This window comes from Xyrauchen texanus, chromosome 43, assembly GCF_025860055.1.
Source record: "Xyrauchen texanus isolate HMW12.3.18 chromosome 43, RBS_HiC_50CHRs, whole genome shotgun sequence".
NCBI classification, from domain to species: Eukaryota; Metazoa; Chordata; class Actinopteri; order Cypriniformes; family Catostomidae; genus Xyrauchen; species Xyrauchen texanus.
The window spans coordinates 21,610,846-21,623,643 of record NC_068318.1 but is presented as its reverse complement, the minus strand read 5'-3'; the positions used below and the strand labels follow the sequence as shown (position 1 = coordinate 21,623,643).

Sequence of the window (12,798 nt, the reverse complement as noted above, 5' to 3'; positions counted from 1 at the left end):
CCCACTAACTTGTATTGTATGGGCAAATACACGTCATATCAGCATCAAAATATCTTCCATGTGTTCTGCAGGTACACTTTCATTCATTTTGGTACAGCATAATGGTGAGTAAACTGTAAAAGAATTATCATTTTTAGGTGAACTATTCCATTAATATTACAATAAATATGGTCAAATAGGCTCAACAATATGCAAAATTATTAACATGATATAGGCTGAATAAGAACATTTAACATTTTGTAAATGCATAAACAGCAGAAGTGCGATTTACCACACTAGGCTAATATTAGCCACATTAACAAGTGATGGATTAATTTTTACCAGAATACAGTTGAATTTGATTGGATTCATGGCCTTCAGAATCAACAACAATCCTATGCTATCCTATGCACATATACAGGGTTAGTTGCATTTTATTATTTGCTTTAAGGGTTATTTTTCCCTGCTGTCCTCAACTCATTTTGGGATCATGACCCACCAGTTGAGAACCAGTGATCTGAAGCTACATAAAAATCGTTACTTTTTTAGTGCTTGATAAAATGTTTAACTCCTTACACTAATTATAACAAGTAAACTTTTTTTCTTTTTAAAGGTGTTAACCAAGTTGGTTTGGCAGGCCTGCATGAACTCCTGAGGCATCCATTTGCTAAATTATTCCATAACACTCTGGCTCTCTCTGGAGCTACAAACTTGGCAGACTCCGGTGAACTTCTAAGGAGCCATCCATCAGTCAGAGTTAGGCCTAATGATGTGTCCATTCTGACACTTCAGAACTGGTCACATCAAATTGCTCTGGCAGGAGGGAAAACATTGAGAGAGATAGCCTCTCCCTGATATAATTTGTTGCTGCAAATCACAAAACAGAGCAGGAAATAATATGTGAAGTCAAGTTTAGTGAGAGAGAAAATGGAAAAATTTAGGGTTGTGAGCCACCTTAATGGATATCCTTGCAGCTGGATGAAAATGGGCTCGAGTAATGTGTCCTTAATGTGAGCCAGCCGGGTTTCTCGGAGTGTATCAAGAGAAAGGTGCCCTGTCATTTCAGCTAGCAATCACTTAATGGGGACGGTAAATCTCAACAAAATGGACATGCACTGTGCTATTTCTGGCTACAGGAGATGGAGTGAGTGATTGGCTCTCGTAAAAAGGAAACAAAAAATAAAAACAACGGAGGGGAAAAGTAACTTGAAAAAAACAAAGACTAGGAAAAAAGCAATCTCTTCCTTCTGCGGTCTGTGTGATGTTTGTGTTTTGCAAAAGTGCAGAGACAGTGATAGGAATTTCAATTATCTAATTACGGTGAAATGAAAAGACATAAATGTTGTGATTTCTGCTGTCTTTCATAGATCAATCTAATGTGCGCTCACATTGAAAATATGGTAAAATGGATGAGGCAAAGTGAGGCTGCATCTCTTCAAATCATGCAATTAAAACGACAAATTAGTTTCTTGATATATTCATCTAAGTGGTTAAGTGGAAGGGTCTTCTGCATGCTCTTTTGATTAAGGCAGTCGCTTAAATGCTGGGAAAATGTTGAAAGCACTTGCCATACAAATTAGTCAACCGAAGGCTGCAAAATGAAATTCTAAAGAGTTGATTTAGGCATTTAGGGGGATGCGGCTGGCAGCTTTAAGGATTCAAAGACATTTCTCAGACTGTGTGCATTATGTTGAAGGGGGCAGGCCTGAAAATGGTTTGTGTTTTGTGTTATTATGAAAGGGCAAGCCACTGGAAAAATAAATTATTTCAATATCCTTTTGACCCAAGAGTAAACCGAAGAAGTTATTAGCTGAACATGGCAGTGAAAATGTAAGCAGAAAATGTACAAGCTATTTACACATGTCAGTGAAGACATGTGTAAATAGTAAATTTTAATCAATTTTATAAATTCTATCCATCCATCCATCTGATTACATTAATATATCTACATGTATAGTAGGCTATGTGTTCGTATAAGCACTAATTCGCCTAGGTACACCTGGACACAGTTTTTCTTGGTTGTTGGCTGATAAGATGTTCCAAACTTCTTGTAGAACTTTACACAGTTCTTCTATCTATTTAGGCGGTCTCAATTGCTTCTGTCTCTTCGTATAATTTTGGACTGACTCGATGTTGAGATCTGGGCTCTTTGTGAGCCATATTATCTGTTGTAGGGCTCCTTGTTCTTCTTCTATTCAATTATATTTGCAAAGGGAATGTTGAAATCTAAAATGTATATTTCCTACTGATACATGAAAAGCAGAATATATAAAATAACCCTTTAAGACCAATTTTTCTGTGAAAAATATAATGCACCTAAACAGGGTTGTAGCCAGGTATTTTGGGCCCATTTCCTATTAAAATAAATACAGTTTATAATTTATTGTGGGACCACCCTGGACCTGTGAGTCCCTAAAATAGTTACCACCTTTCACCCCACTAGCTACGGCCATGCACCTAAGACTTTTCTCAGTATTGTATAAAAAAAATATGGAAATAAATTAATTAAATTCAATAGTGTTAATGCATTACATTTTTTGTCATCTGGCATGTAACTGCCCCACAAAGGTTCTGAGAATCCTCTGACGGCCTGTTTGGAATATTCTTCTCTGCATCTGCAAAGTAGCCAAAAGTTTGCTATCATTAATGTTTGCTGTAATACACATGTGTCATAACAAATTCATCCTCTGAAAAGCCAGCTGCATTTGAAGGCGAAATGCTTCTCTCTCACTGAGACATATTGTCCACTTTGATAGCTCAGGATGATATCAAATGCTCCTCGGCTGCCTCAGTTGAAATGGAACAAAATAGGCGGTGGTCTATAAAAATGAAGTTAGACGTAAGTACGGCACTCACATCTTTGAAAAAACCCTTTCCTGTTGCATTTTGTAGTCGTCAATTGGTCGGAGCAACTTGCTCTAATGCAGGTAATGGATCCACTGTGGTCCTTTCATCTTCGGGACCATGTGCGGGAGATGGGATTGGAAGCCTTCTGGAGGAGAAAACAACTCTAACACACATAAGGGCGAGGGAAAGCAAACCAAAGCTAATGCTCAAAAGGCTGGCTGCATGTTAGGATGAAATGTTAAGCATTCTCCAGAGACTGGGAGAACTCAAAGGTGTTTTAGCATATTGGGTAATTCTGTTAAAGGTTGTTTAGTCTTGAACAGCAAATAGTTGGAAGAATAATGGTTTGGCCATTTATATTTAATTTTGAATACATATTAATTTATAGTTTTTTATTTAGAATCACTTTATTTAGTATTATAGACGGTGAACTCATGAAAGCACAACACAATATTTGTAGCCACTGTGGATAATATTTTAATCATTTTAAATGAAAAGCAATGATGTGTCTGTGTGCTTTCATCTAGTGGACGTGCACAATAATTCACCCAGTGCAGAAGAACCAGAAATGTGGTTAAAGGATGATAATTATGTGGCAAATACATCGCAGCACAATTTTACTTGTTTAAACTGTAACAGAATATGAACTCGCACACAATAAAATTCTAATTGTTCGTTTCTAGGCCCAACAGCAATCCAAATTTTCCGCTCTGCCTCTTTCCAACTATAGGGTGGTTGGTAGAGCCCACTCAATGGAAAGCCTCCAGTCATCAGGATTTGTAGATAGTTCTGTGTCTTCAGCAGATTCCAAAATCACAAAACTAGCCCTAGCTGATTGGCTGTGTTTCTGCCTGTTGTTTTGTTTCTGTGCTCCACTTGGTCTTTCCCCTGTTCTCTCTATTCACCCGCTAAACGCTAGTGCTAAGAGCTGCTGAAAAGCTGCCTGTACAGCCATTATAGGGCCCTGGTGTATTTTATTCAGACTTCATCTAGGGGGTTGATAAAGGTAAGTGTCACTACTTTTAACAGCTAGATTATCTTTGATGACAGATTTGTTTGGCTAGTTTGCTTTTTCTTGCTTTCCTCAATACAAATCTGGAACACCTTCAAATGACTACAGTACAGTAACATCTGTCAATTTAATACAACTTATCTGCTCAGAAAACTGTGCAAAATAAAAGATACTGCCAGTGGACAACATATTTTTTTAAAGAAAGTGGCTATTTAAAAAAAAAAAAATGAATTTAATATACAATGGATACTGAATTTTTTTAAAGTGGGGTTTACTTAATAATTCCATGCAGAAATTTCTAATAAATTTAACAGACCATATTTTCAAGTAAAGGCTATACACAGTTTTTTGTGGCTTTAATTAGAAATTCTCAAGTAAACAAGTTTACTTTGCAACACTCTGTTTTAAATACATTTTAATTATTATTCTCAAGCAGTGTAGCACTGTATTAAGACATGCTCTTAACAGTGTACTGTACTGGCATTTCAAACATGCTTTTTAAACGTACTCAGGAATCAACCACATGGCACATGGAAACCTTCCACAAGAAAGCTTAATGCATGCTATGTAGTTAGTAGACAACATCACCTTGCTCTAATGGTGATATAAACAAGATCCAGTTCTGCGCAAACAGACCTAAACACAAATCAGTTTTGTTGCTCATTAATTGGTAATTTTGAGTAGATAATGCACTCGAAAAGTCAAGTATATAAATGTGCATATTTAATTTAACTGTGAAATGTACTCAAATGAGCAAATAAATATGAGGTTTTCTAATTTAGGATTTATACATAATGGCACATAATGATAAACAATCATAAATAACATCTGAGCTCATTTTTACAAGTTTTAACTGAGTACAAATTGACTTAATATTTTCATTTTCAAGCTTAAACTGATTTATTCAATGTAAAAAGTAGAAAGTATATTTTCTGCTATATTTATTTCACTACCCAATAAGATTTAAAATATTATGTGATTTTATGTTTCATAGCATGTCAAAATTAAAATGCCATTTTCATAATCTATCTATTTAAAACTTTGTTCTATTTAATTCTTTGTTCAACAGTTGGCATCATTGTCGCTCTACAGGGTGGTTCTATGTTCAATGAATATTCGGGGCCAAGCCCAATGGAAACATTTGGGGCCATCCTTTGAGGAAATATCGAATAATACACTTTTTAATAAACGTTTTAGTGTTACATCTGTGAAGTGTAATTTATAGAGTAAATATTTTAACATTGCTGAAACAAAAATTTCTTGTCTAACTTTTTGTCTCAGCCTCAGCCCAAAGAACAGAAGTTGCATAGGCCTACTTTTAAAACTATGCAGGCTATTATAAAATGCACTACTTTTATTCCTTTCGGCTTTCCATAGTTCTGCTATATATTAAATATTAAAATAGTTCCTATTTTACAATCAACTTGATACATATTTATACTACATTGTGGGGAACCAATGTCCCCTGAAGGATAGTAAGCTGGTACTTTTGACATCTCTACAAGATTATAAAACTTATGGGGCTTAAGCAGTCTAGCCCACCCCTAGTACCGCCCCATGTTGCTCACTTTAAATCGCTCATGAGAGATTTGTCTTTTCAAACCTTTTAGAGAGGTAGAAACTATGGCGCCCCCTACTGATTATGGGTGCTTTTGCCTGGCAAACGTTTAATTGTGTCCACATACTTACAGACAAATTGTGTTTACAGAACAGAATAATATAGATAATTTTTTCAGTAGTTGAATGGCAATGACTGATCAAGTTACCAAGCAAACAAAACACACACACACTCGCTCGTACTCACACACACACACACAAACTTGTTTTAATATCATTGTGGGGACTCTCCATAGACTTCCATGCATTTTATGCAGACTAAAGATAATTTCTATCCCCTAATTCTAACCCTAACCCTAAACCTAACCCTCTCTGAAACATTTTTGCATTTTTACATTTAAAAAAAAACAAACATTGTTTATATAAGCCATTTACCTCATGGGGAACTCTGGCTGAGCCCCACAAGGTAGGTGATCTCAGGTTTTACTATCATTGTGGGACATTTAGTCCCCACAATGTAGTATAAACATGTACATACACACACACACACACAAATAGCAATGAAGTGTCACAGCAGGGTTAAATGTTACTCAAAACTGAACATAACATGTTGCTATTTCTGAATAAGTATTGTCCTCTAGATTACCATAACTGCGATCTCTTTCAGACATTTCCATTGAAAGCTCTGTTAGACAAACACTGAAAAGAAGAGAGAGAGAATGTGGCATAGACAGAGTACTGTAGCCTCCTGATACTGACCTCTCGGCTCACTCAGAGGAAGTAATGTGTTCATTACAATGCAATTACAGACATTTACAAGACTCAGAATGAAGCGTAGGGCTACTGAGAGGGGTCTACACCAGTCCCTTGATGCTAACACAGCCCTGACCTTTATGTGTGTGTGTATGTGTGTGTGTGTGTGTGTGCATTAATGACTTGAATACCAGTTCAGTGTGTGATTGATATGGCCGTAAATGTGTCTGTGTTTGTTTTTAGTCTGTCTGTAGGTGCAGAATGTACAGCTTCATGGGAGGGGGGCTGTTTTGTGCAGGAGTGGGCAATATACTCCTGATTGTTTCCACAGCAACAGATTATTGGATGCAGTACCGTCATTCAAACAACTACATGCATCAGGGACTGTGGAGATACTGCATGCCTGGAAAATGCTTTATGCACACCGACAGTATTGGTGAGATTTTCAACCCACAGGAATGTGTGTTAATGTGTCAAAAGACAAACAGAAAAATGCAATACAACAGTTGAATTTGGATAATGATTTTTTTCATCATATTTAATTTTCTTTTCTATGAAAACAACTTTTAACAAATTTGAACAAAATAAACATTCATATTGTATAATTTGTATCAAATGCACATCTCATTTTGTGTTTGTAAGTAAATCTTGTTCCAGGGATGAGAACCCTACACCTTTACTAAATACTTTACTTCTGTTTTACTTTTGATTTTAGGATTCACCTGAGCATTAACGTTCATATGACAGTCATGATGCAGTCATTATCTGGTGAACTGGATAGTCGTTGACCTTCTCACTTGTACATGTGTGTTTACAGCATACTGGGATGCTACACGAGCGCTTATGATCTTGTCTCTATTGGCCTGCTTCATTGGTATCATCATTGGTATTATGGCCTTTATCCACTACTCCTCCTTTGACAGGTTTGATAAATCCTTTGCTGCAGGCATTCTGTTCTTCATCTCATGTAAGTAACCTTTTAATATTGATTTATATGTATCTTTAACACCTTTTTATTTTAGCATATTTTCTACTGCGTTATCACAATATTGCCTATTAGTGCTTTCGTTATCATTAGTTTTTGTATTTTTGAATGCAATATATTTTACAATATATTTCATACATTTCTATTTATAAATATAGAATGAAAACTATCTAAGAAATATAAAATATTCAAACATCTGCCATTTATTTTATTATTTTCTTGACACATTGTTATTGTAACTGCTTCACCCTGTCCATGTTGCAAAATGTAAAATTAAACAAAATTCAATTTGTCAGAAATATTACATTTTAATGAATTTTTAATTGTAAATATATTTTAACATGACTCTGTTTCTATACTTTTGCCCCAAAAGGCTTTTTTGTGTTTCTGGCCATGGCTGTGTACACAGGAGTTACAATAAATTACTATGGTAAACGCTATGGTAACTGGAGGTTCTCCTGGTCTTACATCATTGGCTGGGTGTCTGTTGTGCTCACTTTCTTTTCAGGTAAGAGTAGTTTATATCTGCAAACAGCACATTTAATAATCCACTGAATGCATTTGTTTTTTTAAAGAGCAATAGGTTTAATTGCAATGTAATTATACTTGGTCATAGTCTCTTAGAAGTTATTACTTTTCTTTCTGTAAAAATATAACAATTATTAAACAACACAAACTTCAATTATTAATTAGGTTGTTTTTGTCTTTCTTCTTTTTTTATTTAGGAATTTTCTACATGTGTGCATACCGGATGCATGAGTGCCCCAGAAGCCAAAATCCTCATTAAACTGGGCTTTATTAATACCAGTATTGGTGGCCACTTCTGTACTAAACACCATTTGGTCATGAGAAAAAAAGAACAAATCAAAACTTAAATAAAGTATAATAGACAATAAAAGTAATGTGTGTATGTATGTATGATCTTTATTATTGTCTGATTACCTGGGCCTGGAGAACAACAAGCACCACTAATGTGTCCAAGTGCAATTGAAAATGCATAATGTTTTATGACAAAGGCCTGAGAATATGAAAATAATAATTATGCTGAAGCCCTCTTTTTTTCTTTCTTTCTTGAAACTATATATATATATATATATATATATATATATATATATATATATATATATATATATATATATATATATATATGTCAAGACGTTTAAGTGGTTTTCAGAATTGGAAGTCTTATTTGTAAATGCAAAGTCTTAAAATATTTTTTGATGATAGCCAAGTACATTTTGATTTGCCAGTATTACACAATAAGCTTGTTCATGCCACAAGCCTCTTACAGAAACGTGCCACTTTGCTGTCTCCCAGTTTCACTTGATTAAATGGCTATTAAAAGCTGCTTAACTGCTTCTGGGTGCAGATTCTATCGACTTCTCAAGTAAAGGCGATCCCATCACCTTTAGTAGGCCTACAGTTATTCTCGCGTTGTGCCTTGTTAACCTGATTCATAAGCAGCGCGGGCTGCAGGTGCCACAGTCAATAACAGGTTTAATTTACAGTGCTCCAAAATCACTACACCGTTGAGTAAAATATACCGCGATATATTATTTTGACGAATGTATGAGACGAAAAAATAAATAAAAAACAAACATACCAAGAAGCTGTATGACTAAACGTTTGTCATCTCAAAGAAAGCTATTGAAAACTTCATCAGTAAAATATTTACTTGCATTCATGGCAATACTTATTAAAAGACTTGCAACTGATAATATAAGAGCATCTCTGAAAATCAGTGTAATATGAAGGATCCATTTTTTAAGACCAAAACAAATAATAAAGTAATGTTTCAAATTGGCAGGAATAACATATTTTCAGGACCAATTGAATCTAATTAATTTGTCAATCTACCATCTGATCAAATGGAAAGGATTACTACTTCCGTTCTAACATCCAACCTAATTACCTAATAGCATTGCTGCAAGACTTCTGCCAATAATGAAACACTTTTACCATTAACCGCGGTGATTGCAGATGTGATGACAACACGATCTCAACAAATTACCGCTCCATCAGTTGATTCGGAACTGAAGCGCACTTGTATCCTCGCAGATTTCAATATCTACAATTAAATCCGATTACACGGAAGCCCTTATGCCCTGTACCGTAAAGCAAAATAATAATAATAATAATTAAAAAAAATTATAATAATATATATTATATAGCCTATATATAAGCCTGCATATTCCCTCAGCAGTGAGGAAGGGGAAAAAAACACCAGAAAATGGGAACCACACACAATCCCCCATAAAACATTGTTTCTTTAGCACTTAATGATCTGATATGAATTTAGAAAATGTTTATATCAGACTTTCCTCTTTCTACATTCACAAATGTATGTTGTTGAAATCTTGCACAACAGGGTAGGGTTGCACCAGCTGTAGGCCTACGTAAGGTCTTACGTAAGTTGGGACGTAAAGTTCACAATGGGCTTAGTAGCTAACTACTAGATAGTTTGTTGCTAAGTCAGTGCTTAATTTGGTTGCACCACCTGTTCTTAAGGCAAGACTTAACTAGTAGGTTGTAAGCTCTCCGTAAAGTAATGCGTAGTTGCATAAAATGACGTGTACCTTAATTGATCCAATAAGCAGCCTTCAAATTTGACACAGAAGTGTTAAAAAAACATGCATTTTAATTTGATCTTGTTACGGTTGATGTTCAAACCTTATTTGCTCACATAACTGTCAGCTGTAATAAACACGATAAAAGTAGATGTGATAAATATACCTAGTATATTTGCCCTATGAAAATAACAATAGGCTATATAGGAACTGGTAGGCCATCTAAAATAAGTAAGGGGTGATAAATAAATACTAATACCAATTAGTAAAACTAGTAAAATTGGGAAACTATCATTTTTTTTCAACTTGACACAGGGTGACGCACCCTACTGCACCGTTAGAACGGTTTCGTGCTGAAGAACATTTTAAAAGTAAGTGTTTTTTTTCTCTCTCTTGTAAATGTAAACGAGTGTAAATGCCAGAATCATGCACTGTATTTCGAAATGATTGAAGCCTGTCACGCAAAACATGAGCTAAGTGATGTCATAAAATATCAGTATGTTTTTTGTATTCCAACCGTCCTACACCTGGACGGAGGCTTCTGTAAATATTTTGTTTATACGGGTTACATCCTTCCTAAGTTTAATGGTGCAACGCTCAAATATATAGAAGCCGAGTGCGTAAATTGTGACTTAGTAGGCCTACCCACTTACGCACATTTACAATGGGCGTAGTTGCAGGGGGGATGGAATCTCCCCATGTTAACACTGTTACCTCCCAATGTTCAAGCCAAATATACGCCCTTGTATGTAGGCTATAGCTGGTGCAACCGGCCCAACAAAGTAGAAAACAGACGCGTGGTTGTAACTATCAGGTGCAAAAATCACAAAAACACACAAAATCTGTAATTCTATATATATTTGTCGAAGTAAAAAAAAACGTTGTGTTGTTGGTTTCTTCAACCACACAAAATTAGTCGCTATGTTTAAACATTTTTTGGTTTATTTAATTAGGCCTGGCAAGTTGGGTTAAACACAGATCTAGCCAAGGCAATTTAAATAGTAGGCTAATGTCGTAAAGTTCAGAAGCTGCACCGTGACTGCAACAGCAACAGGTAGGAAATTACATCGTTTCACAAAACAAGGCTTTAACAGGCCGTGCATTTTCCCTATTTCTTTAAACGTTATCAACTAAGCTTAGCCCTTTGTTAAAAGTCTTCACCGGTCCACATGTCTTTGAAGCCACTGTGCAGTGAGAGTGCAGGCTTGGGTCTAAGTGACTGTGGTATAGTGACAGGGCTCTTAGCGAGGTTTTTCAGCACCGCGGGCCGCACCTCCCGCCGCCTGCATAATTAATCCGCAAAAAAACTCATTCAATCCTCCGCCCAGTCGTCGCGCCATTGGCTGAGTGCTAATCTACTTCCTGATTTGCTGCTGTCAGTCTCCCCCCAAATAAAAAGTAGTGTACCTGTCCCAGTGTGCACACAGGTTGTCAAATAGATTATACGTTTCAGTTTTTACGGTGCTGAAGCCTGGATCGAACTAAGTGATTTTTGTTTAAGCATCACAAGCATCACGAACTGGAAAAGCGTCGCCCGTTATTTCTACATAGTTTTGAGATGAATCTGAACTACACTTCTCCGGTCCCCCAGATGCCGGCTCAAAGGTCAACATCGTTCTTCATAGAAGATATTTTACTACATAAACCTAAACCTTTGCGAGAGGTGTTTCATTCGCCCTTCTCAAACGCTCTTGCTTCCCGGATGCCTCTTTTAGAATATGGATATCCTCTTATGCCTACACCAATATTGGCTCCTCATCCGCATCATCCACTACATAAACCTGAACATCATCCGTACTTTTTCACCTCCGGTAAGTTGAAACGTAGGCCTGTGGTTTCATTTAAAATGCACAGAATGTACGCGCGGAAATTGGTGGGAATATGTTCAAACTGTAACGTATGATATATGGAACAGAAGATATAACTACTGTATATATATATATATATATATATATATATATATATATATATATATATATATATATATATATATATATATATATATATATAAAAATAAAATAAAAAATGCCAGTTTGCTTTTCATAAACTGAAACTTTTTTCGTTTATTTCAGAATATTTAGTAAATTCGTATAGTGGAAAATAGGCCTGAAAATAGATGATCTTCATCAATTAAAGAACCTTATTTTTTATTCTGAAAATTTTTAATAATAATAATTAGCCTACTGATAAAAACAACATTTCTTTGCGACGCAATTTTCTATAATAAATAGCACTTTTTTTAAATAATATTTTAAGGGTTGTCATTACATTGATATTCCAAAAGGAATGCAGATGCCGGCGTTATTTCAGCATCATCCAGAGATACCAGGGAAGCACTGCAGACGCAGAAAGGCCAGAACCGTGTTCTCAGACTCACAGTTATCCGGACTCGAGAAAAGATTCGAGATCCAGAGGTATCTTTCCACACCTGAGCGCGTGGAACTGGCAACGGCACTCAGTCTATCGGAAACACAGGTAAGAGTAAACTTTAAAACATTAAGAACTCAGATGTAACTTTTAAGGTCTTGCATGCGCTAACATAAATATTTTGAAAACGAACCAGTCTTATAAATCGTTTACATTGCGCAGGTAAAGACGTGGTTTCAAAACCGGAGGATGAAGCACAAAAAACAGCAAAGGAAAACACTAGACGACCAGAAAAATCCAAACGATGTAGACCGATCGCTGGAGAACACGAGCGAGAGCGAAACGCACGAGAAAAGTACAGAAGACGGTAAAAACGGCATGAGTCCGGACAGATACACCCTGGACGAAAATGAAGATGATGTCGATATTGAGGATGACATTTGCTCCCCTGAACATTTACTCTAGTGTTATTTACAATCAGAAAACGGAAACGTACATATTAATTGCAATGTTTTCGATAGGAAATTATATATATATGCATATATTTTTTAATATTGTTATTATTTTGAAAATAACACCTGTCTGTTACCCTATTGAAGCGCTTAAGAAATCATTGGGCACAGCTGAAAGACAATTATGCGTGTGTTTTCAGCATTATTATTATTATTATTATGTAACAATACTCTGACCATTTTTGTATATGTGTAACGAATAGTACGTGAAGTACTGAC

At 35.8% G+C, this 12,798-nt stretch overlaps 2 protein-coding genes across 2 annotated transcripts; both read left to right on the top strand.

Annotated features, from left to right (window-relative positions):
• Nucleotides 1-3,664: 3,664 nt before the first annotated feature.
• Nucleotides 3,665-8,046, top strand: lim2.1 (lens intrinsic membrane protein 2.1). The gene is made up of 5 exons (XM_052116521.1): nucleotides 3,665-3,832; nucleotides 6,392-6,584; nucleotides 6,966-7,115; nucleotides 7,507-7,641; nucleotides 7,859-8,046. The coding sequence occupies exons 2-5, from the start codon at nucleotides 6,410-6,412 to the stop codon at nucleotides 7,918-7,920; spliced, it is 522 nt and encodes a 173-aa protein (XP_051972481.1). The 5' UTR covers nucleotides 3,665-3,832; nucleotides 6,392-6,409; the 3' UTR covers nucleotides 7,921-8,046.
• Nucleotides 8,047-11,258: 3,212 nt separating this feature from the next.
• LOC127635414 (brain-specific homeobox protein homolog) lies at nucleotides 11,259-12,532 on the top strand. Its single transcript, XM_052115451.1, has 3 exons — nucleotides 11,259-11,511; nucleotides 11,985-12,175; nucleotides 12,290-12,532. The coding sequence occupies exons 1-3, from the start codon at nucleotides 11,259-11,261 to the stop codon at nucleotides 12,530-12,532; spliced, it is 687 nt and encodes a 228-aa protein (XP_051971411.1).
• The last annotated feature ends 266 nt before the right edge of the window (nucleotides 12,533-12,798 follow it).

Bases quoted from the DNA above. Each gene is read 5' to 3' on its own strand.
- lim2.1 (XM_052116521.1), top strand. From the start codon at position 6,410: ATGTACAGCTTCATGGGAGGGGGGCTGTTTTGTGCAGGAGTGGGCAAT. The intron at 6,585-6,965 runs GTGAGATTTTCA...GTGTGTTTACAG, and splicing joins TATGCACACCGACAGTATTG to CATACTGGGATGCTACACGA. The intron at 7,642-7,858 runs GTAAGAGTAGTT...TTTTTTATTTAG, and splicing joins TGTGCTCACTTTCTTTTCAG to GAATTTTCTACATGTGTGCA.
- LOC127635414 (XM_052115451.1), top strand. From the start codon at position 11,259: ATGAATCTGAACTACACTTCTCCGGTCCCCCAGATGCCGGCTCAAAGG. The intron at 11,512-11,984 runs GTAAGTTGAAAC...ATATTCCAAAAG, and splicing joins TCCGTACTTTTTCACCTCCG to GAATGCAGATGCCGGCGTTA. The intron at 12,176-12,289 runs GTAAGAGTAAAC...TACATTGCGCAG, and splicing joins TCAGTCTATCGGAAACACAG to GTAAAGACGTGGTTTCAAAA.